This window comes from Camelina sativa, chromosome 8 (assembly GCF_030686135.1).
Source record: "Camelina sativa cultivar CO46 ecotype springtype chromosome 8, ASM3068613v1".
Taxonomy (NCBI): domain Eukaryota; kingdom Viridiplantae; phylum Streptophyta; class Magnoliopsida; order Brassicales; family Brassicaceae; genus Camelina; species Camelina sativa.
In genome coordinates this window covers 26,648,409-26,667,268 of record NC_141887.1, presented here as the reverse complement: position 1 = coordinate 26,667,268, position 18,860 = coordinate 26,648,409, and the positions used below count along the sequence as shown (strand labels likewise).

At 38.9% G+C, this 18,860-nt stretch overlaps 4 protein-coding genes across 6 annotated transcripts; 2 read left to right on the top strand and 2 right to left on the bottom strand.

The window, feature by feature from the left end:
• Positions 1-499: 499 nt before the first annotated feature.
• On the top strand, positions 500-7,248 carry LOC104708309 (uncharacterized). Of its 3 annotated transcripts, none has more exons than XM_010424854.3 (10): positions 500-785; positions 1,322-1,404; positions 1,505-1,727; positions 1,834-3,914; positions 4,000-4,136; positions 4,422-5,942; positions 6,040-6,088; positions 6,163-6,404; positions 6,496-6,600; positions 6,697-7,248. In XM_010424854.3, exons 3-10 carry the CDS (start codon positions 1,538-1,540, stop codon positions 6,905-6,907), a joined length of 4,536 nt encoding a protein of 1,511 aa, XP_010423156.2. In that variant the 5' UTR covers positions 500-785; positions 1,322-1,404; positions 1,505-1,537; the 3' UTR covers positions 6,908-7,248. The 3 variants fall into 3 exon arrangements, with proteins under 3 accessions (XP_010423156.2, XP_087319033.1, XP_087319032.1); XM_087462906.1 differs by having other exon boundaries at positions 581-785; positions 1,322-1,377; XM_087462907.1 differs by lacking the exon at positions 1,322-1,404 and having other exon boundaries at positions 575-785.
• Positions 7,249-7,562: 314 nt separating this feature from the next.
• LOC104708307 (uncharacterized) lies at positions 7,563-9,535 on the bottom strand. The gene is made up of 8 exons (XM_087462905.1): positions 9,107-9,535; positions 8,906-8,990; positions 8,760-8,801; positions 8,512-8,677; positions 8,369-8,421; positions 8,068-8,289; positions 7,937-7,983; positions 7,563-7,840 (listed from the first exon to the last, which is right to left on the bottom strand). The coding sequence occupies exons 1-8, from the start codon at positions 9,247-9,249 to the stop codon at positions 7,789-7,791; spliced, it is 810 nt and encodes a 269-aa protein (XP_087319031.1). The 5' UTR covers positions 9,250-9,535; the 3' UTR covers positions 7,563-7,788.
• Positions 9,536-9,603: 68 nt separating this feature from the next.
• Positions 9,604-10,818, top strand: LOC104708306 (protein Asterix). Its single transcript, XM_010424852.3, has 3 exons — positions 9,604-9,762; positions 10,224-10,324; positions 10,523-10,818. Exons 1-3 carry the CDS (start codon positions 9,604-9,606, stop codon positions 10,584-10,586), a joined length of 324 nt encoding a protein of 107 aa, XP_010423154.1. The 3' UTR covers positions 10,587-10,818.
• A 449-nt stretch (positions 10,819-11,267) lies between these two features.
• Positions 11,268-16,336, bottom strand: LOC104708305 (uncharacterized). Its single transcript, XM_010424851.3, has 8 exons — positions 16,015-16,336; positions 15,411-15,473; positions 15,083-15,297; positions 12,512-14,993; positions 12,384-12,432; positions 12,064-12,305; positions 11,868-11,972; positions 11,268-11,771 (listed from the first exon to the last, which is right to left on the bottom strand). The coding sequence occupies exons 3-8, from the start codon at positions 15,264-15,266 to the stop codon at positions 11,561-11,563; spliced, it is 3,273 nt and encodes a 1,090-aa protein (XP_010423153.2). The 5' UTR covers positions 15,267-15,297; positions 15,411-15,473; positions 16,015-16,336; the 3' UTR covers positions 11,268-11,560.
• Positions 16,337-18,860: the final 2,524 nt, after the last annotated feature.

The window sequence follows — 18,860 nt, the reverse complement described above, 5'->3', positions numbered from 1 at the left end:
TCGAGCCATTAGAGGGCGGCTCCAATCCTTCCAGCCACTTTAAACTTCATCAAGGCCCCTTTGTACTGGAATAAATTAATAATGTTGGCTCTCTATCTAATTTTATAAAGCTTGCTATCACGTAAAATGAATCTAAAAGAACCTGAAAAGTAGAAATTAGAGAACTTATCTACTATTTTTTTTCACACTCCAATTGTTCCTGATTCCATGGTTTTAGATATAGTATATAACTTTGAAGCCATGGAGATTTATGATAATATGATAATATGATAAGTGTAAAGTGTTAATAATCCCAATTAAACTAAGCCTTCGCGTAGTACTTTTTTTTTTTTTTCCGACACAGCAATCCAAAGCTTTTAGTAAAACAAGGTAACAATTTAATCATGTGGAAACGCATAGATACGGTGTCGTTTGATGTTTTAGGTTGGCCCACACTATAGAACAACAACTCTGTCTGGTCTATGAATGAGAGAGGAGAACCCTCCCCCTTGGAAAGAGAGTTTCAAAATCAACGAGCCATCTCTGCTTTGGACCCGAGCCTACGGACCCGAACCTCAGTTTTGCTCTTCCTCCTGCGCTCGCCGTTGAAATTTGTTTCGCACTGCTCTCTCTTCTCTCTCTCTCTCGATCACTTTATCTCTCTCTCTCTCTCTCTCTTCCCCTGGTTTCGTTAATTCTTGAATTCGAAAACCCTAAAACTTATCCCTACAGATTCTGAAGGAGGAAAACAAAAAAGGAAGCTTTCCTTTTTTTTTTTAAGGTTCCCATTTGTTGACACAAGTGGTGTAAGTTCACATCTCTCTTTTCTCAGTGTTGAAACCCTAATTTTGTTTTTTTTCCCCCAATTATTGGGGCGGGGTGTGAGATTGGTTTGCGGCAATTTTGATCTCGAGTGGGATTCGCGAGATTTCCATTAAAATTCTGTAAATTTGCTAGATTAGCTTTGTTTTTTTTTTCAGCTGCCATAGAGGTTTTGTAGCGGTGAAATTGGAAATTTTGAGCTGCAATCGAGCTCTTTGAGTAGTTTACTGGATTTCTCTGTATTGAGTGTGTTATAGTTTTAGAAGCTGATTGGAGCTTAGGCTTTGGCACCTTAGACGTCAGTGTACGGTTTTATATATATCTAAAGAAACAGTTCTTGAGGGTTGTTGCATCGGTTCTCGAGCTTTGCTGGTCTGTGGGTTCCGTTATTAATCTGCCCGATGGTTTTCATTTGATGTGGTTTTGATTCCTATTTGCGGAAAATAACATTTGTTTTAGCTTTCTTCTGAACGATAATGTTATTGTTTCACATTTTGATTTCAACTTTAATTTTTTGCAGTGTCTGTTTTGTTTGTTAAACACGAAAATCTATGAGTCAGAGCATGTCAGTTGGAGGTAGCATATGAGTTCTCGGGGAAAAAGGTGTTGAATTTGTTAAATTCTGTTTTTCACATATTCGAACTTTAGATCAAAGGAGGCACAATATTGATGAACTCATTTCTGTTTTCTTTTCCAAGTCCAGATATATAAAAAAGTATTTATAGGAGCTGAATCTATGCCTGGAAACGAATTTGGGGAGAAGATCCACAATTTCTTTGGACAGGAAGGCCTATCCCAAGACCAGCGCCAGCCTCAGGTTGTTGACGCAAACTGGTCCGGTTTTAGTAATGGTCTAGTCAGCAACCAGAGGCAGATAGACCCATCCCTTATTGCCAATCTGAAGAGCTATAACACACACCAATCTGGTATGTATTTTGTCTCCTCGTGACAAGCAATGAATTCCACAACTTTTACTCATTCATAGCCACATATGTTGTTAGCTTTTAAACGTCGCTTTCTTTCTTACTCCAGTTGATCCTCAGAGAAGTCAATCAAATTCACAGCATGGTTTGAATTTTACTCAGCAACCTATAAGGCCCGAGATCTCGAGAAGTTTTTTGCAAGACCACCAACAACTCACAAATGGTTACATGCATGGGAACCTTGGGTTGCAGACAATGCCGAATGGGGCAAATTTTTTGGGAATGGATGTAGAATCTAGTAGGGATAGGTTATCAGCGAGGGGATTTACTCCAGAACTTCGTAAAACTCCTATGAGGTTTGAGATGGGAGAATCTCCGGTTAATTATGATTTCTTTGGTGGTCAACAGCAAATAAACACACAGCTCCCTGGCATGCTCCAGCCTATGCCAAGGCCGCAGATGACATTCAATGATATGCAACTACTAAAGCAGCAAGTTATGGTTAGGCAAATGCATGAATATCAAATTCAACTACATCTTCAAAAGCAGCAGCTAGAGGCCGGACAGCTCAATTCTTTGAATTTAAATGCAGTCAACAGAAGTCGCTCAAGTGATAACCAGTCTCATCCATTGATTAATGGTATTCCTCTTCAGGATGCATCAAGTAATGGTTGGCAGCCTGATCTTATGACAGGAAATACAAACTGGATGCATCGCGGCATCTCACCATCTGGTCAAGGTTCATCCAGTGGGCTCATGATTACCCCTGAGCACGGTCAGACAAACTTACTGGCGCAACAATTCGAACCCTCCTTGTACGGTATGCCCGTTAGTGGGACAAATGCACCTCAAAATGCCTTTTCTTCCGTTCAGATGAACAAGTTAGCTGCGCAGCATGGTTCTGCAAACAGGAGTTCTCTCACAAATCAGCCAACTTCATTTCTGAATCAAGGTGATGGACAGGACAGTCATATGCTTCCTAGATCGACATACCAGGAGAAAGTGTTATTCTCCCATACATCAGTTCCAGATACAAATATCAGGTCCAATTTTGAAAATTTCCAGCAAGATGATTCCCGCGAGAGGAATATTTCAGTGCAGGAGAAATTTGGTCAGATGGAGGGTTCTGGTCAATTAGAAAAATCATTTATGAAAGTGCCTGAAAATATAAATGCATTGCAGAAGTCGTCAACATTAGATCCAACGGAAGAAAAGATTTTGTTTGGTTCGGATAGTAATTTGTGGGAGGCATTTGGAAACAGCACTGATATGAGCTTGACAGGAAATCTTATGTCCAGTAGTTCTGACCTTTTTGATGCATGCCCCTCTTTGCAGAGTGGGAGTTGGAGTGCTCTTATGCAATCTGCTGTTGCAGAAACATCCAGCGATGACGCAGGAGTACATGGATGGACTAACAGCAATACTGGCCCACATACGAATTCTCATACTGGTAGTAGAGCCCAGGATTTGGGTGTAAAGGCTTCAAACGCACTAAGTGAGAGACTCCACAGTGATTCCACTCGGGCAGCTGTTCAACATTTGCCGGCGAAGGGAAATAAAGTTTCAGATCATGGCCTATCAGAGAAGCCAATGGGTCAACTTAGTCAAATGGCTGGAAATATATTTCATACTTCAAGTTCTGGTATTGATGAACAGAATAATTCACATTCTTTTCAAAAGAACGAGGGCATGGAAGATAGATTTGGTATCTGGAAGGCTGCGTCTAATCAAAATGTAGCTGCTCATGTTGAACATAAGAATCACTCCACACATAATCCACAAATGCAAAGGGAAAACTATGGACTTGGCATTGCTGGTACAGGAAACAATTCTAGTGCTTTGAGGGATGTTCAGGGAAATATCTCTCAACTGAAATCTAGAGACGGCAGTCAGATTCTTGAGTCATATGCGAGTAATAATACTGGATCCAATGAAATGGTAAGTGCCCGTGATTTTTCTATGGTGCCTGGTGGAAGAGACACACAATCTGGTCATGTTGGTAGTAGGCCGTCAATAAGTCGCAAATTTCAGTATCATCCCATGGGTAATATTGATGTCACTAATGAGTCTCGTGATGATAGAATTTCTCATTTGTCACCCACATTGGAGCAGGTTTCTTTAGGAAACCAAGGGTATTTTGGGCAGTCAAAGCCTCTTGGTCAGCCGGCTATGAACATGCGAACTGACAGGGTAAATTTTTATCAGTTGGTTTTAACTATCCGATGTTGTAGAAATCTGAATTCTTCTGAACATTCTTTTGGCTTCTTTATGGTAGGGACATGTTTCGCAAAACGAGTTGAATTGTACAAATGAGACTTTTAATGGCATGGGATCAGATAATTCGCCTAGTACATCTGCTTCAGCTGACAGAAGTGTTGATAGGTATAATCAAGTGAAGAGTACTTCGTCAAGGTACTCGTTCTTTAGGTTATAAAAGTTTGTTTTCTAAAAATTATGTTTGCTTAATGTATTCTCTCTTTAAACGCGTTTTTGAAGTTATACAGCTAGTATGACCATTTTTTATAGATAGTTTGTCAATTAACTGACAGAGTTACCTAACTATGTCTCCTTAAACTCTCATATTCTCGTCACTTGTCATCGAGATGTGATCTCTGACTGTGGTCATCAAGTAGCTCTTATTCCCTGATTGGGTGTGCTTTGCAATCGCCATTCTTAATTATTTTTTTTTCTGTGCAGGCAGACTATGCTTGAGCTTCTTCACAAGGTGGACCAGTCACCAGAGAATTCATCAGAAACAAATGTTCCTGGTGTTTCAGAAGCGACACCTTCTGCAGACTATGGTGGTCAGTTCCAGCATAATCAGCCATCTGCTTCTCAGGGGTTTAATCTACAGCTGGCACCCGAAAAAGGAGGAACAAGTCAATCAAGGTTTGCTCCGTGGGCGTCTAATCAATCTTTTCCTCAGCAATTCACTCATCAAAGACCATTTCCTGGAATCCTAGGAGGATCCAACATGACCTCTGGTTTCCCTTACTCCAGAGGATATCACCAAAATCAACAGATGCCTGTTCCTACTCGACAGTCAGCTGCTAATTATCCACTCAATTCATCGTCTGAGTTGTCTACCCCTCAAGTGAAAGAAAGAGATGAACGTAGTGACTTTGATCAACGTGCACAAACACCTTCCGTGATAAATCGTACAACCCACAACACAAAAGGAGATATAGCCGAAGGATTTCCTATGCTGTCTGCTTCTCAACCTCTGGTTGCATCCAGTTCGCCTCAGCAAAGTTTATCTTCTGGTATTATGTCTGACTCACCAGCCGGTATTTCAGCTCCGCAACATCGGTTTTGGAACCAGCCATTTAAGCCTCAGTCAGATGTTTTACGGCCGCATCCATTGCCTAGCAACAACATAGCAGTTAGCTTCTCAAGGCAGGTGAACGCAAATCAATTGTCCTCCCAAACTGGAGGAAACGTTTCATTAAGTGGGAGGGACATGGTGAATATGCATGAGTTACAGAGTAAAGATACAGGTGCAAAACAAACATCTGATGTTGGTCCGATGTTCTCCAGTATGGTGCAGAGCAATCATCAATCCTTTGACCGCTCTCTTCCTTCAAACAACCTTCCAAAGGAAAGTTTACCTCACGATGAACAAATGGCTGGAAGTGGGGAGGGCGATTCACCCAAGATGAATGTGGAGAGAGTTGGCAATAGTGCTAGTGATACGCAAAAGGTAGCTTTTGGGGAACAACAATCACCTTTAAGGTCTGATGGTTTAGTTAGAGATGGATATAATCACAAAACGAACCAGATACCTCATTTTGGCCAAACTGTTTCTCAGAGTTTTACCACTAAGAATTATCCAGCCTCGGCTGGAGCAGATTATCAACAAATCAGTCCTCAGATGGCTCCATCCTGGTATAATCAATATGGTACTTTCAAGAATGGACTGGTGCAACCCTTGAATGATACAGGGAGAGCAACTCCCTTGAAGATAGGAGAACAACCGTCTAATGTTGGGAGTTCGGTTGATGGTACACATTCTATTCAATTATCAATGCAATTTAATATGCACCAAATGTCAGGCTCTGCACCAGGAGTGGAGACTCCCTCATCTGAATCATTGCTTCATGATCCTACTGACAAGTTTCTAAACGTTGATATACCAAAAAAGCGTAAAACCGCAACATCAGAATTATTATCCTGGAATAAAGAAGTCATGCAGGATCCCCAGAGGCTTAAGACGCTCTGGTGAGTGGCTTATGAGCACTGATTTTTTTTTAAATATTTTTTTCATATCTATTACCCCATTACCGTATTTAACTCTATATATATATATTCTTTACAGTAAGAACGAGACTAACTGGGCCAGAACAACTAATCGATTGGCTGAAAAGGTAAGTTTCCTCATTACATGTTTTTTCGCTGCTCTTTATACAAGTTGCTGAATAGTGGCTTTTGTTTCTCACAGGTGGATTTTGAGACTTTACTTGAGGATGGCCCACCAATCAGATCAAAGAGAAGGCTTATATATTCAACACAACTCATGCAACAACTATTTAGCCCGCCTCCGGCTAGGGTGATTTCTTTGGTTGCTAACTCGAATTATGAGTTTGTTGCATATAATGCTGCAAGAGCTGCACTGGGAGATGCATGTAGCTCCAGTGGTACCAACAGGAGTGAGTGCTTTTCACCTCCGAACGATTCAAACCTGTAAGGATATTTTCTTTTTATCCTTTAAATGCTGGAGATTTTCCAAAGCTCGGGGTGTGTATTGACATGAACCTAATCCACTCTTATATAGGGTGCCTGAGAGGACGAAAACTGAAAAAATTAGTGACCATTACATCTCCATAGCAGCTGAAGATTTCATTAGTAGAACTCGGAAATTAGAGACTGAGTTTGCAGGGTAAAAACCATAGATCTCTCTTGTAATTGATTCCAGTTTGAACTGAGTACTCAATTTGGGTGGCTTGATCTCATAAACATATGATTCTACTTGCAGGCTAGAAAATGGAACTACAATTCCAGACTTGAGAGTTGAAGTCCAGGATCTAGAGAAGTTTGCAGTGATCAATCGTTTTGCGAAGTTCCACCCACCAGCCTCATCTATGGACCGGACCGTGAATTCACTTAGGTTAAACCCTCAAAGATATGTTACCATAGCTCCTATGCCTCAGAATATTCCAGACAGGGTACAGTGTCTCTCGCTCTAACGACTGATGAATCCATATAGTTCACTTTTTGGCCAATCTTCCCTATTCATTGCTTTCATATATCTCTCGTTCCAAAATCTTTCTATTTTTTTTGGGGTGGGTACGAGTTAGTTGGTCGGAATCCTGAGAACAGTTAAGGCCTCCATTGTTTAAAAAAACCGGAGATTTTCTACTAAATGTGTAGCGTTACTGTATGCATAATCACCAATGTTCAAGAAAGCGGTCTAGGCGGCCGCGTAGGCGCCGTCTAGGTGTTAGGCACTCAGCAGACGCCTAAATGACCGCCTAACCCGCTTAAAATTACATACATTTTATTTTAATATTTATTTTTGATTTTTAAATTACATGTAATTAAATTATTATATTTTATATCTATATACGTAATTATAAACATTTATATGTTGTTAATATAACTTAAATAAATGTATTTTTCTTACCGTTGTTTATAATTTATAAATTTTTATTTTTATAACATATATTTTAATATAATTATATATATATAATGTTTTATGTTGTAAACGCCTAAACCGCCTAAAAACCGTTTAGGCCCCGACTAAGCGTTCTAGGCGCTAGGCGTTGGGTCACCGCCCAGATACCGCCTAACGCTTTCTTGAACACTGATAATCACAAATAGTGTAAGTTAAATCCATTTGTATACTGAAGTAAAAAAATATTTAATTGCTCAGTAAAGTACCCCACTAGGTAAATTACACCTACGGTTTCCAGTAAACATAACATAGCAATAAGTGGCAATACTGTTGATACACAGCTAAGATTCTAAGACCTCTCTCTCACGTCACTGAGTACTATATCGAATCAGTCATGCTTTAAAGTCTAGTGAAACTTAACCAGAAGCTGAAGTTAGGAACAGATTTTGAGGTTTAGAAGGCAACTCTAATTTCTTCCCCTACCAAAGCAAATATCTCATCCACCCTGTAACAAATACGCAACAATAGTTCATCAGAAATCACTCTCTGCCCAGAAGAGTAGAACTACGGAATGACAATGGTGAAGATGTTAATATTTTACCTATGAGTCTCAATGTTTACATCTGCAAGCCAAGTTGTCAAGTAAATCTGTAGAGCGAGAAGAGGTATTCAAAGTTTTAGGATATAATGTTAGCAGAAGCATTTTCTTGTGTCGAATCAAATCTTACGCACCTGCAAAATTTCTGCGGTTGGCTGGTTGGTATCTGATACAGAGGGAATACCGATATTATTTTCTTTCACTATGGGAAGAACTGGCTCAGATACTTCCATGGAATATAAAGAACATTTGGTGAGATGACCAACTTCCCCATGGTAAAGCTCATCTGACCAACAGTTGTTGCCAGGTTGAGGAACCTCAGAGCTTAAAGAGATCAGTTCCATTATAAGCAATCTCTGTTAATATGCAGAAAAAACATCAGAAGCTAATCAAGAGCCTAAGATATATACAGAGAGATTTACGAAGAAAGTATACCTTTACCATTACTTCACGTTTGAACATCTCCACAAGCTCCTCAGCCATCTTCTCTGCGATCATATGAACATCGCAAGTACCAAACTTTAGAGATGACAACATAAAAGGAGAAAAATAAACAACTTTCGTGTTCTGGATCGTACCAAATGCAGAGACATTCAAAAAATTAAACACAGGGACACCACCACAATCTCCAGCATCATTCGAGTCTTCCTTAGAGGCAGAGAACTGTACAAGTGACCCGTTACTCAGCTTTGTATAACATCTCAGAGATCTGCTTGCATCCACCATCTCAACAACAACAGCTACCTGTATTATTTCTACAGATTGGTTTATAGGTTCCAAAATTCACCATTAGTTTGTAGATGTAGAATCATGTTGCCACACTCACCATTTCCTTGTAGGACGATAAAAGCTTGGTTCGATAGGAACTCTGAACATAGAAAGAACAATACCTGAATTAAAAAAACACACACACACACACACACAGAGAGAGATTGGTTAACAAAAGAATTCTGAACTGAAATCAATATTCACCTGTTGCATAAACAGCTTCTTCAAAGCTTTCTTCTTGATATCAAGCATGTCACTCAACACACCAAGCTCCATCATTGGCATATACCTATTTTAGTTCCATGGATACACAAATGTAGCAACTAGGAATCAATCTTTGATTAACATCACTATGGCTTTAACTGAGTAATTTGAAAATAAATAAAATTAGGAAAAAATCCATACTTTTGGGACAAATACGAATTGACGAGCGAAGTAGCGTGAGATCTTCCGGCAGAGCTAGCGGCGATCCACTGTTGGCGACAGTTCGAAAGTTTTGACCACTGGTTCCTAAGATTACGCTGAGCAGCTGGTCTCCATAGCCTCATCGATGATGATAACTAGCCGGAGATGAAGAAGCCAGCGATCGCGAAGAATACGCCGGAGATGGAGAAACAGGCGGAGGAAACTGAGATATACTCATTGTATAAGCTTTAAGGGATAACGTCGCCGGAAGATGAACGGCGTAAAGACGCCGGCTGTAGTTTCTTTTCACTTAGGGCTTATGACGAAATATACAAAAGGTTACAATTGTAATTTCTCTAATTTTATTAAACTGTGATTTGTTTAACTCTCATAATCGTAATTAAATTTTCTCTATTTTAATTGTTTAGAATCAATCTCTGAGAGAAAATTACAGTAGATCAGATTTATACCATAGGAGCTTTAGAGAGAGAGAGAAGATGTCTCACAGTCATGGGAACGCTTCGTCGGCGAATGATCCACGGCAGCCTTTGGCGGCGAAACCTTACACTCCACGGCCTGTTGCGCCGGAGGATCTTCCCGTTGACTACTCCGGATTCATCGCCGTTATCCTCGGCGTCTCCGGCGTTATGTTCAGGGTAACCTTTTCATCAACTCTTCTTCTGATCGTAGAATCGTTTACTCCGGTTGTTCATCATGCTTAGACAGATTTACTGAGTTAGATCGTTTTTGGATTGGATTGGTTAGCTCTCCGATTCATCAACAGCAAATCTGTAGCTCGTTCGATTCAGTTTTCCTGATTTTTTAACATTTGGATCTTCGCTAGTAAAATCTTGAATGTTTGATTTGTTTGAATTGATTTAGCTTAGTTTCCCAATTGTGTATCATATTATAGATTTTATAGACTAGAGATGAATTCGAGCTTGTTTAAATCTGAGCTCGTGGCAGAGATCGAGTCAGTCACATGGAATAGAGATCAAATGTGGATTTCTCTCTTTACGTTGAACATTTGGTTTTTTTGAGTCTATCCAGTAGATGGATGTGAGAAGAATTGGGAATTGTTGGTCCATCCTCATTTTTGATTCATATGTGTCTGCAGTACAAGATTTGCTCGTGGCTTGCAATTATATTCTGTGCACAATCTCTGGCCAACATGAGGAACTTGGAGAATGATTTGAAGCAGATCTCCATGGCTATGATGTATGTTCCATCTCATCACTCTTTTCTTTTCATTAAGTTAGAGAGCCTAATAAATGCATTGGAATATTATGTGAATCATCATTGCAAATACCACTTTCTGATAAAATTCCAAGAATGAATTGATGAGTAATCTCTCGTTTGTTAATAATCGTAATTGTTGATATACTGAACTCGGGTTTTTTTCATGTATTGAAACAGGTTTGCTATAATGGGATTGGTCACTAACTACTTAGGGCCTAATAGACCCGCCACAAAGAAATAACCATGAAGCCTAAGAGGGTAACCAAGTACTCTGCTTTTTGATGACGTCTTTTATCGACCTTGTTTGGTTCTTGTTTCCGCACCAGAGTTTGCGCAATGGAGCTAGTGTTGTTTTATTTTTGTGTTCGACACTCTAATCGTTGAAGTAGCAAAACTAGAACCCTGATCTTCATTTGTGGGGTTTAAAGATTCTAGATCCAGTTGCAAAGAATGTGAAAATCCAACTTTTTCTCTTTTGATCTCCCTGATTTTGGATCATAATTGATAGATCAGACGAAAGACAAAGCCGGAATTTGTTCAACCTATAGATGTTGAAATTCTTACAACAGACATCAGTTATTATTATTACAACGCCGACTTCCATCAAATAGCCACTTTGCAGACCAAGCAAACGTCTCACTGTGTTTGGTTTCATTAGCTTCTTAGTCTCAATCTCTTATGGTATATTGGTATGTAATTCATTCAAAACAAGTGCCTTGTCATATTAAATTCCTTCTCGAATTTATAATCACATCCTGCCATTGCTAACTGACGATGTTGACTTAGCTTCCAGAGGTAAATATTAACACTCCAAAAGTGGAGCAGAAGCTCGAAAGCTGTTACTAAGTTGAGCTTCTGGTTAAGTTTTAATGACTGATTATATAAACTATAAACAGTACTGACTTGAGAGAAGAGAGAGATCTTTAGAATCTAAGCTGTGTGAAAACAAAATTATAGCACTGGCGGTGTTACCTCGTGGGGTTTCTGTTATGGGCAATCTTTCTTTACTAAGTATACAAACTGATGACTTACAAGTTACAATATTCATGATGATGCATACAGTAATGCTACATTCTACTACGAAATCTCCGGCCTCCCGATGATGAAGGCCTTCACTGTTCTCAGGAGTCCGACCAACTAACTCGTCCCCACCCATAAAATGAAACATTTTGGGGAGGACTGGCCAAAAGGTGAATTATATGGATCTATTAATAGTTAGAAAGAGAGACATTGTACCCTGTCTGGAATGTGCTGAGGCATTGGAGCTATGGTAACATATCTTTGTGGGTTTAACCTAACTGGACTCACGGTCCGGTCCATAGATGGGGATGATTGGTGGAAACTTGCAAAGCGGTTGATCACTGCAAACCGCTCTAGATCCTGGACTTCGATCCTCAAGTCTGTTAATGTAGTTCCATTTTCTAGTCTGCAGAAAGAACCAGATGCTCATGAGACCAAGCCAGCCCAAATGAGTACCCATTTAAAACTGGAATTAATTACAAGAGATAGCTACGGTTTTTACCCTGCAAAGTCAGTCTCGAGTTTCCGTGTTCTACTAATGAAATCTTCAGCTGCTTTGGAGATGTACTGGTCACTGATTTTTTCAGTTTTTGTTCTCTCAGACAACCTACACAAGAGTGAATCGGTTCAAGGCAATAAAAAACCTCGAAGTGTAGACATTCTCCAATATTTCAGGGATAAACAGAAAATAGCCTTACGGGTTTGAATTGTTCGGGGGCGAAAAGCCCCCACTCCTGTCGGTAGAAGTTGAACTACATGCATCTCCCAGTGCAACTCTAGCAGCAGTATATGCAACAAACTCATAATTTGAGCTAGCAACTAAAGATATCACCCTATCAGGAAAGGGGCGAAACAGTTGCTGCATGAGCTGTGTTGTGTATATAAGCCTTCTTTTTGATCTAATTGGTGGGCCATCCTCAAGTAAAGTCACAAATTCCACCTGTGAGAAGCCATCAACGTATTCAACAACATTGTACAAAAAGAGACCGCCAGAAACATATGTAATGAGGAAACTCACTTTTTCAGTAAATCGATTGGTTGCTCTTGCCCAATCAACCTCGGCCTCACTGTAAAAGAAAATAGAAAGTTAGATACGGTAATGGATATGAAATTTTTAATAAATACTAGTGCTCATAAGCCACACACCCGAGAGTCTTAAGCCTCTGGGGACCATGCATAATTTCTTTATTCCACGATAGAAGTCCTGATGTGGCCGCTTTGCGCTTCCTTGGTTTATCATCCTTCAGAAGTTGGTCAGTAGCACCATTAGGCAATGAGGTAGATAAGAAAGTCTCTGCTCCTGGTGTGGAGGACATTTGCTGCATATGAACAACGTAACCAGGATCCGTAGTATCTAGTTGCTTGAACGGTTGAGCAGAATGTAAACCATCAACCGAATTCTTCAATAGTGTGAATCTCCCTGTATCATTGACATGTTGCACCTGTCCTTTCTTGAAAGCCTCATATTGACTATACCTCGATGGAGCTATTTGAGGACTGATTTGTTGATGATCTGCTCCAGCCGAGGCTGCAGGATTCTTGTTGGAGAAACTCTGAGAGACAGTTTGGCCAAAATGAAGCATGTAGTTCGCTGATTCATTGTGATTCAATCCATCCATAACTAAACCAACAGATCTTGAAGGTGATTGTGTTTCTCTCCCGCCAGGCAACACATGCAAATTATGGGCATTTGCTTGAGTAAGAGACTCTGGTGAGAACTTCGACCGAAAACTGTCACTTGAGTTTTCTTTTCCAGAGTTCCCCATTTCATTTGATTCAGCCATGACTTTACCAACATTATTACTCGCATATGACTCAAGAATCTGACTGCTGTCTCCAGATTTCAGTTGATGAATAGCTTTTTCTACAGAGTTATTACAGGGATGCTGTTGGATATTTCCCTGGACGTCCCTCAAAGCACTAGAATCATTTCCTGCACCATAGTTTTCCCTTTGCATTTGTGTAAAATGATTCTTCTGTTCCACCAGAGCAGCTGAGCTTGGATTAGAAGCAGCGTTCCAGTTACCAGGTCTGTCATCAATGTCCTCATTCTTTCCACTAGAAGACAAATTATTCTGCACATTAATGCCTGAACTTAAAGAATGAAACATATTTCCAGCCATTTGACTGTGTTGAGTCATTGGCTTCTCCAACAGGCCATCATCTGAAACTATATTTCCCTTGTCTTCCAAATGTTGAACAGTTGATCCAGTTGAATTACTGTGGACTCTATCACTGAGTGCATTTGAAGCCTTGACACCAGAATCTTGGGCTCGATTACCAATATGAGTATCTGCATGTGGGGTAGTATTGCTGTTAGCCCACACAGATTGCTGTTTACTACCCCATTCATGTACGCCTGCATCATTGCTGGATGTTTCTGCTACAGCAGATTGCATAAGAGCACTCCAACTCCCACTTTGCAAAGAGGAGCATGGATCAAAAATCTCAGAACTACTAGAGATAAGATTTCCTGTCAAGCTCATATCAGTGCTGTTTCCAAATGCCTCCCACAAATTGTCATCCGAACCAAACAAAATCTTTTCCTCTGTTGGATCTAATGTCGACGACTTCTGCAATGTATTGATATTTTCAGATACTTTCACAAATGAATTTTCTGATAGACCAGAACCCTCCATCTGACCAAATTTATCCTGCCCTGACATGTTCTGGAAACTTTCAAAATTAGGCCTATTATTTGAACCTGGAACTGATATATGGGAGAACAGATTCTCCTGGTATGTGGATCCAGGGACCAGATGATTGGCCTGTACGTCACCTTGATTCAGAAATGACATTGGCTGATTAGTGAGAGAGGAATTCATGTTTGCAGAACCATGCTGTGCAGCTAACTTGTTCATCTGAACTGAAGAAAAGGCATTTTGAGGTGCATTTGTCCCACCAACAGGCATACCGTACAAGGAAGGTTCAAACTGTTGTACCATTAAGTTTGGCTGCCCGTGCTCAGGGGTAATCATAAGCCCATTGGATGAACCTTGAACAACTGGCGAGATACCGCGATGCATCCAGTTTGTATTTCCTGTCATAAGATCTGGCTGCAACCAATTATTAGACGCATCCTGAAGAGGGACACCACCAATAAAAGGATGGGACTGGTTATCACTTGAGCGACTTCCATTGCCTGCATTTGAATTCAAAGAATTGAGCTGCCTGGCCTCTAGCTGGTGCTTTTGAAGTTGTTGTTGCATTTGATATTCATGCATTTGCTTAAACATAACTTGCTGCTTTAGTAGTTGCATATCATTGAACGTCATCTGCTGCCTTGGAAAAGGCTGGAGCATGGCAGGGAGCTGAGTGTTTGATTGTTCTTGACCACCAAGAAAATCATAGTTAACCGGAGATTCTCCCATATCAAACCTCATAGGAATTTTATGAATGTCTGGAGTGAATACTCTCCCTGATAACTTATCCCTACTAGATTCTACATCCACTCCCGAAAAATTTGCCTCATTTGGCGATGCCTGCAACACAAGGTTCCCATGCATGTAACCATTTGAGGGTTGCTGGTGTTCTTGCAATACACTTCTGGAATACTCAGACCTCGTAGGCTGCTGATTGAAATACAAACCATGCTGTGAATTTGAAGGTTGCCCTCTCTCAGGATCAACTGGAATATGCAAAAAAAAAAGCTACGTTTATAAGCTATAACTCTTGAGATTGTGGAATTCCCCGTCACAAGGAGACAAAATCCATTACCAGATTGTTGTGTGCTATAACTCTTGAGATTGGCAATAAGGGATTGATCTATCTGCCTCTGATTGCTGACTAGACCATTATTAAATCCGGACCAGCTTCCATCAGCAACCTGAGGCTGGTCTTGGGATAAGCCCTCCTGTCCAAAGAAATTGTGGATCCTCTCTCCAAATTCGTTTCCAGGCATAGATTCAGCTCCGATAGATTATTTTAAAGATCTGGACCTCGAAAAGAAACAGGAAAAAAAAAAAAAAAATCAAGAGTGTGTCTACTTTGATCTCAATTTCAAATGTTAAAAAAAAAAAAAAAAAAAAAGAGAAAGTTTAAACACCTTTATTCCCCGAGAATTCATGAGCTACCTCCAACTAATAAGCTCCGATTACTCAAGATTTTCCTGTTAAATAAACAAAACAAACAAAAAAAGATAGTATTGGTTCACAAGCTAAAACAAATGCTAGTTTCCTGCAAACAGGAGAATAAGTGGGCAAAGAACACTAAGCCAAAGTCTAAGCTCCAATCAGCTTCAGAAACTATAACACGCTCAGCTCAATAGGCACCAAATCCAGTAAACTACTCAAGAGCTCAATTGCAGTAGATGTCAACAAGATCCTTACACAAAAACAAAAAAACAGCTGAAATTTTTTCCAATTACACCGCTTTAAACCTTCTTTGGCAGCTCGAAAAATAAAGCAAAATTTACAGAATTTATTGGAAATCTCGCGAAGATCAAAATTGCTGCAACACAATCTCACCCCAAATCGACGCTCTAATTAACATAAACATTTACCAAAACCGAGAATTCAACCTCAAACGAGGACCTTGCAGAGTTTAATCCTACCGACACGCTCCATCAATTGGGAATTGAATAAAAAGAATAGGGTTTCCAAACAATGGGACCAAAATATATATATATAGAGAGAGATATGTGAACTTACACACTTGCGTCAAGTTTAGCCGTAAAACAACAACGGGAAGGTGACTTCTCCGACCACAGTTTCTAAGAATAACTTAGGGTTTTCTGAATCCAAGAATTAACGAAACCAGAGAGAGAGAGAGAGAGAGATAAAGTGATGGAAAGGGCTCAATGAGCAAAACAGAGGTTCGGGTTTGGGAGCCTCGGGTCCAAAGCAGATGCTTCGGGGGTATTGAAACTCTCTGTTACGGACAGAAGATATACCATTATAACACAACTACATGTCAACACGACATCGTATTGGGAGTGTTTCTACGTACTTAAATCGCAATCGTTCATCAATCATTTTTTTTTTGTCTAAAGAAATGTATTATCCTTTTTTAGATAACTATGGATTAACTTCTTTTCTTTTTTTTTTCCCTGTCAACGTTAATGCATTATTAAGTTACTTAGTTTAGTTACATATCCAGAGGTCTAACGTTTTATTAGTGAGACTTTTCCCGAGTGATAGAAAAGTACTAATGTTTAAATTTTTTATCTCCAAATAAGGAAACTTCAAATCATTTATCGAATTCGAAGGAGAAAAGAAAACTCTCACCTCTTCTTCTTTGAGAAGTTTAAAAACCATGTTTCTTCTCGAAAAAGCCCTGGTTGCTAAAGAAACAAGCAAATACTACTCAAACTAGAACTTTTTATGTTCAACGTTGATATGATCAGTTGATCACAGAGATGGCTGAGGAGCTTCTTCAGCTTGTAGTTAAGTTTAAAGCATGACTGATCCGACAAAGTACTCAGTGACTTGAGAGAGAGGTCTTAGTTGTGTAAAAAAAATTCCCACATATTGCTGCTATGTTTGGTTTACTGGAAAACCATAGATGATATAACCTTGTGGGGTTACTTTACTGAGCAATATTTCTTTACTAAAGTATACAAATGGATTTAACTTTAATTTACAATAATTTTGTTGATGCATATATAGTTAAAGTAGACAATTTTCGGGTTTTTTTTAACAATGGAGGCTTTCACTGTTCTTAGGTTTCCAACCAAGTAACTCGTACCCACCCAAAAAAAAAATAGACCGTTTAAATAGATGTTAAAATTAGCCAATTTTATATAGTTCAGATTTAAAATTTTAATTTTTGGATGGTTTAGATTGGTTTATGTAGAGTACTAAAATTTATGTGTGAAAAAGCGTTTTATAAATTTTTTGGGTTAATTTTTGTCGTTTTCCCAGATGGGTCGTATGTAAACTAGAAACTCTCTTTCAAACACAGAAGATTAGACTAGTTTGGTGGTGTACCATTTAAATCCCACCGAAGACTTGAAAACGGCACCGTATTGATGCGTTCCCACATAAGTCCGTTGTAATTTCATTAGATTAGATAGTATGGCATTGGATGGATACAGTAACCAATGGTAGTATGATCCTTTTACGGTATATATGTAAGGTTCATTCATGTAGGACTTTTTCTGAAGAAACACACACACACATACTCCATCTAGGTATACTTAATTTGAAATGTACACATCATACCATATTTATTCTGGTGGTTCTGACTGAATCCTTTTAGCACAAAAACTAAAAGTCGAAAACTTGTACCACACCGAACTAAAAAAATTATTGTCCATGCCTATGATCCCTCATACAAATTAAATATGGCATTTTGCTTGTTTTCCTCGGACGTGTTACTTACTTGATCCCACCACAGTTTTTTTTATTTACAATAGTGACCTTTTTTTTTTTTGATAAATAAAAAATCAAATTAAATGCATAAAAGGTAATACAAGAATATGACGTTGATGTCATATAGTTTCTGAAAGTTCTTTAAACTTCAAAGTAATAGTGACATTTCTTCGTCCATAAAAATATGTTCCTCTCTAGTGGTGACTTGTGTCAAACTGTCCATCACTCGTGCCACCTAACCATCTTAATTATACTCAAATTTCAAACTCACCGAGAGTCTTTGAGTAATTTTTGTCACACTTTTCGTTAAAAACATAAATGAGTACATTAGATTAGTTATCACTTATCAGGATATCAAATCCTGACTATAATCCACAAACGTGGCCTTGTATTAACCAAATTAAAACGTACGTGGCCCTGGTAATTTACTCTATAAAAGATAAATTAACATTTACCACATTTAGCCACTATATATATGTGATGTATAATTAAAGACACTAAAATAAACATATCATATAATAAAGAAAGAATTATGAAAGAAGTGTAACTTACAAAAAATTTGTCTTCTATCGACCATAACATCTCATGTCATCCAACATTCTAAACCGCATATCTTACCTACCATTCACAAATATCCTAGCTACCACCGTTGAATGAAAGAAAATATCCCGAGTTTCCGAATAATCGGCTAGTACGTACTGAAATAACTGAGTTTCTAAAGTACGCAACATAATAATATGTATATCACTTTTTTGTTTGTTTAAATTGTTAAGGAGTTTAAATCTCTAATTTGGTTATAGCATTGTGGTTAGGAGCTTCGCATTTTAGGGATCTTCACAGTACATACATACCCACCACATTCATATCAAAATGTAAAAAACGTATACATAGATGGTATTTTTTTTAATATTAACTACAGGATTTTGTCACGTCACGTGTAAGCTCGGACTACATGCAAAAAACGTCAAGGTGCCAAATTTAATGAATTGTAGCTTTGGATGCCGGATTGTTCACTTGTCCTATGAACCAACACACTGGAAAAAAAAAGTATTAGTACAAAATTTTAATATAATACTGTATTAAACAAATCAATTTTTATCTAATCCCCATAAATGAAAACAAATCAGTTAAGAATATAAAAATAATTTACTAGGGTTACAATGATATTAAGAATGTATATTATT

Coding starts and splice junctions, on each gene's coding strand:
- LOC104708309 (XM_010424854.3), top strand. CDS start 1,538: ATGCCTGGAAACGAATTTGGGGAGAAGATCCACAATTTCTTTGGACAG. Junction 3,915..3,999: donor TGAACATGCGAACTGACAGG/GTAAATTTTTAT, acceptor TCTTTATGGTAG/GGACATGTTTCGCAAAACGA. Junction 6,089..6,162: donor CTAATCGATTGGCTGAAAAG/GTAAGTTTCCTC, acceptor TGTTTCTCACAG/GTGGATTTTGAGACTTTACT.
- LOC104708307 (XM_087462905.1), bottom strand. CDS start 9,249: ATGAGGCTATGGAGACCAGCTGCTCAGCGTAATCTTAGGAACCAGTGG. Junction 8,678..8,759: donor TATCGTCCTACAAGGAAATG/GTGAGTGTGGCA, acceptor GAAATAATACAG/GTAGCTGTTGTTGTTGAGAT. Junction 8,422..8,511: donor TTTGAATGTCTCTGCATTTG/GTACGATCCAGA, acceptor ATATGATCGCAG/AGAAGATGGCTGAGGAGCTT.
- LOC104708306 (XM_010424852.3), top strand. CDS start 9,604: ATGTCTCACAGTCATGGGAACGCTTCGTCGGCGAATGATCCACGGCAG. Junction 9,763..10,223: donor TCTCCGGCGTTATGTTCAGG/GTAACCTTTTCA, acceptor ATGTGTCTGCAG/TACAAGATTTGCTCGTGGCT. Junction 10,325..10,522: donor CAGATCTCCATGGCTATGAT/GTATGTTCCATC, acceptor GTATTGAAACAG/GTTTGCTATAATGGGATTGG.
- LOC104708305 (XM_010424851.3), bottom strand. CDS start 15,266: ATGCCTGGAAACGAATTTGGAGAGAGGATCCACAATTTCTTTGGACAG. Junction 12,433..12,511: donor CAGAGGCTTAAGACTCTCGG/GTGTGTGGCTTA, acceptor TTTCTTTTACAG/TGAGGCCGAGGTTGATTGGG. Junction 11,973..12,063: donor CCCCCGAACAATTCAAACCC/GTAAGGCTATTT, acceptor ACTCTTGTGTAG/GTTGTCTGAGAGAACAAAAA.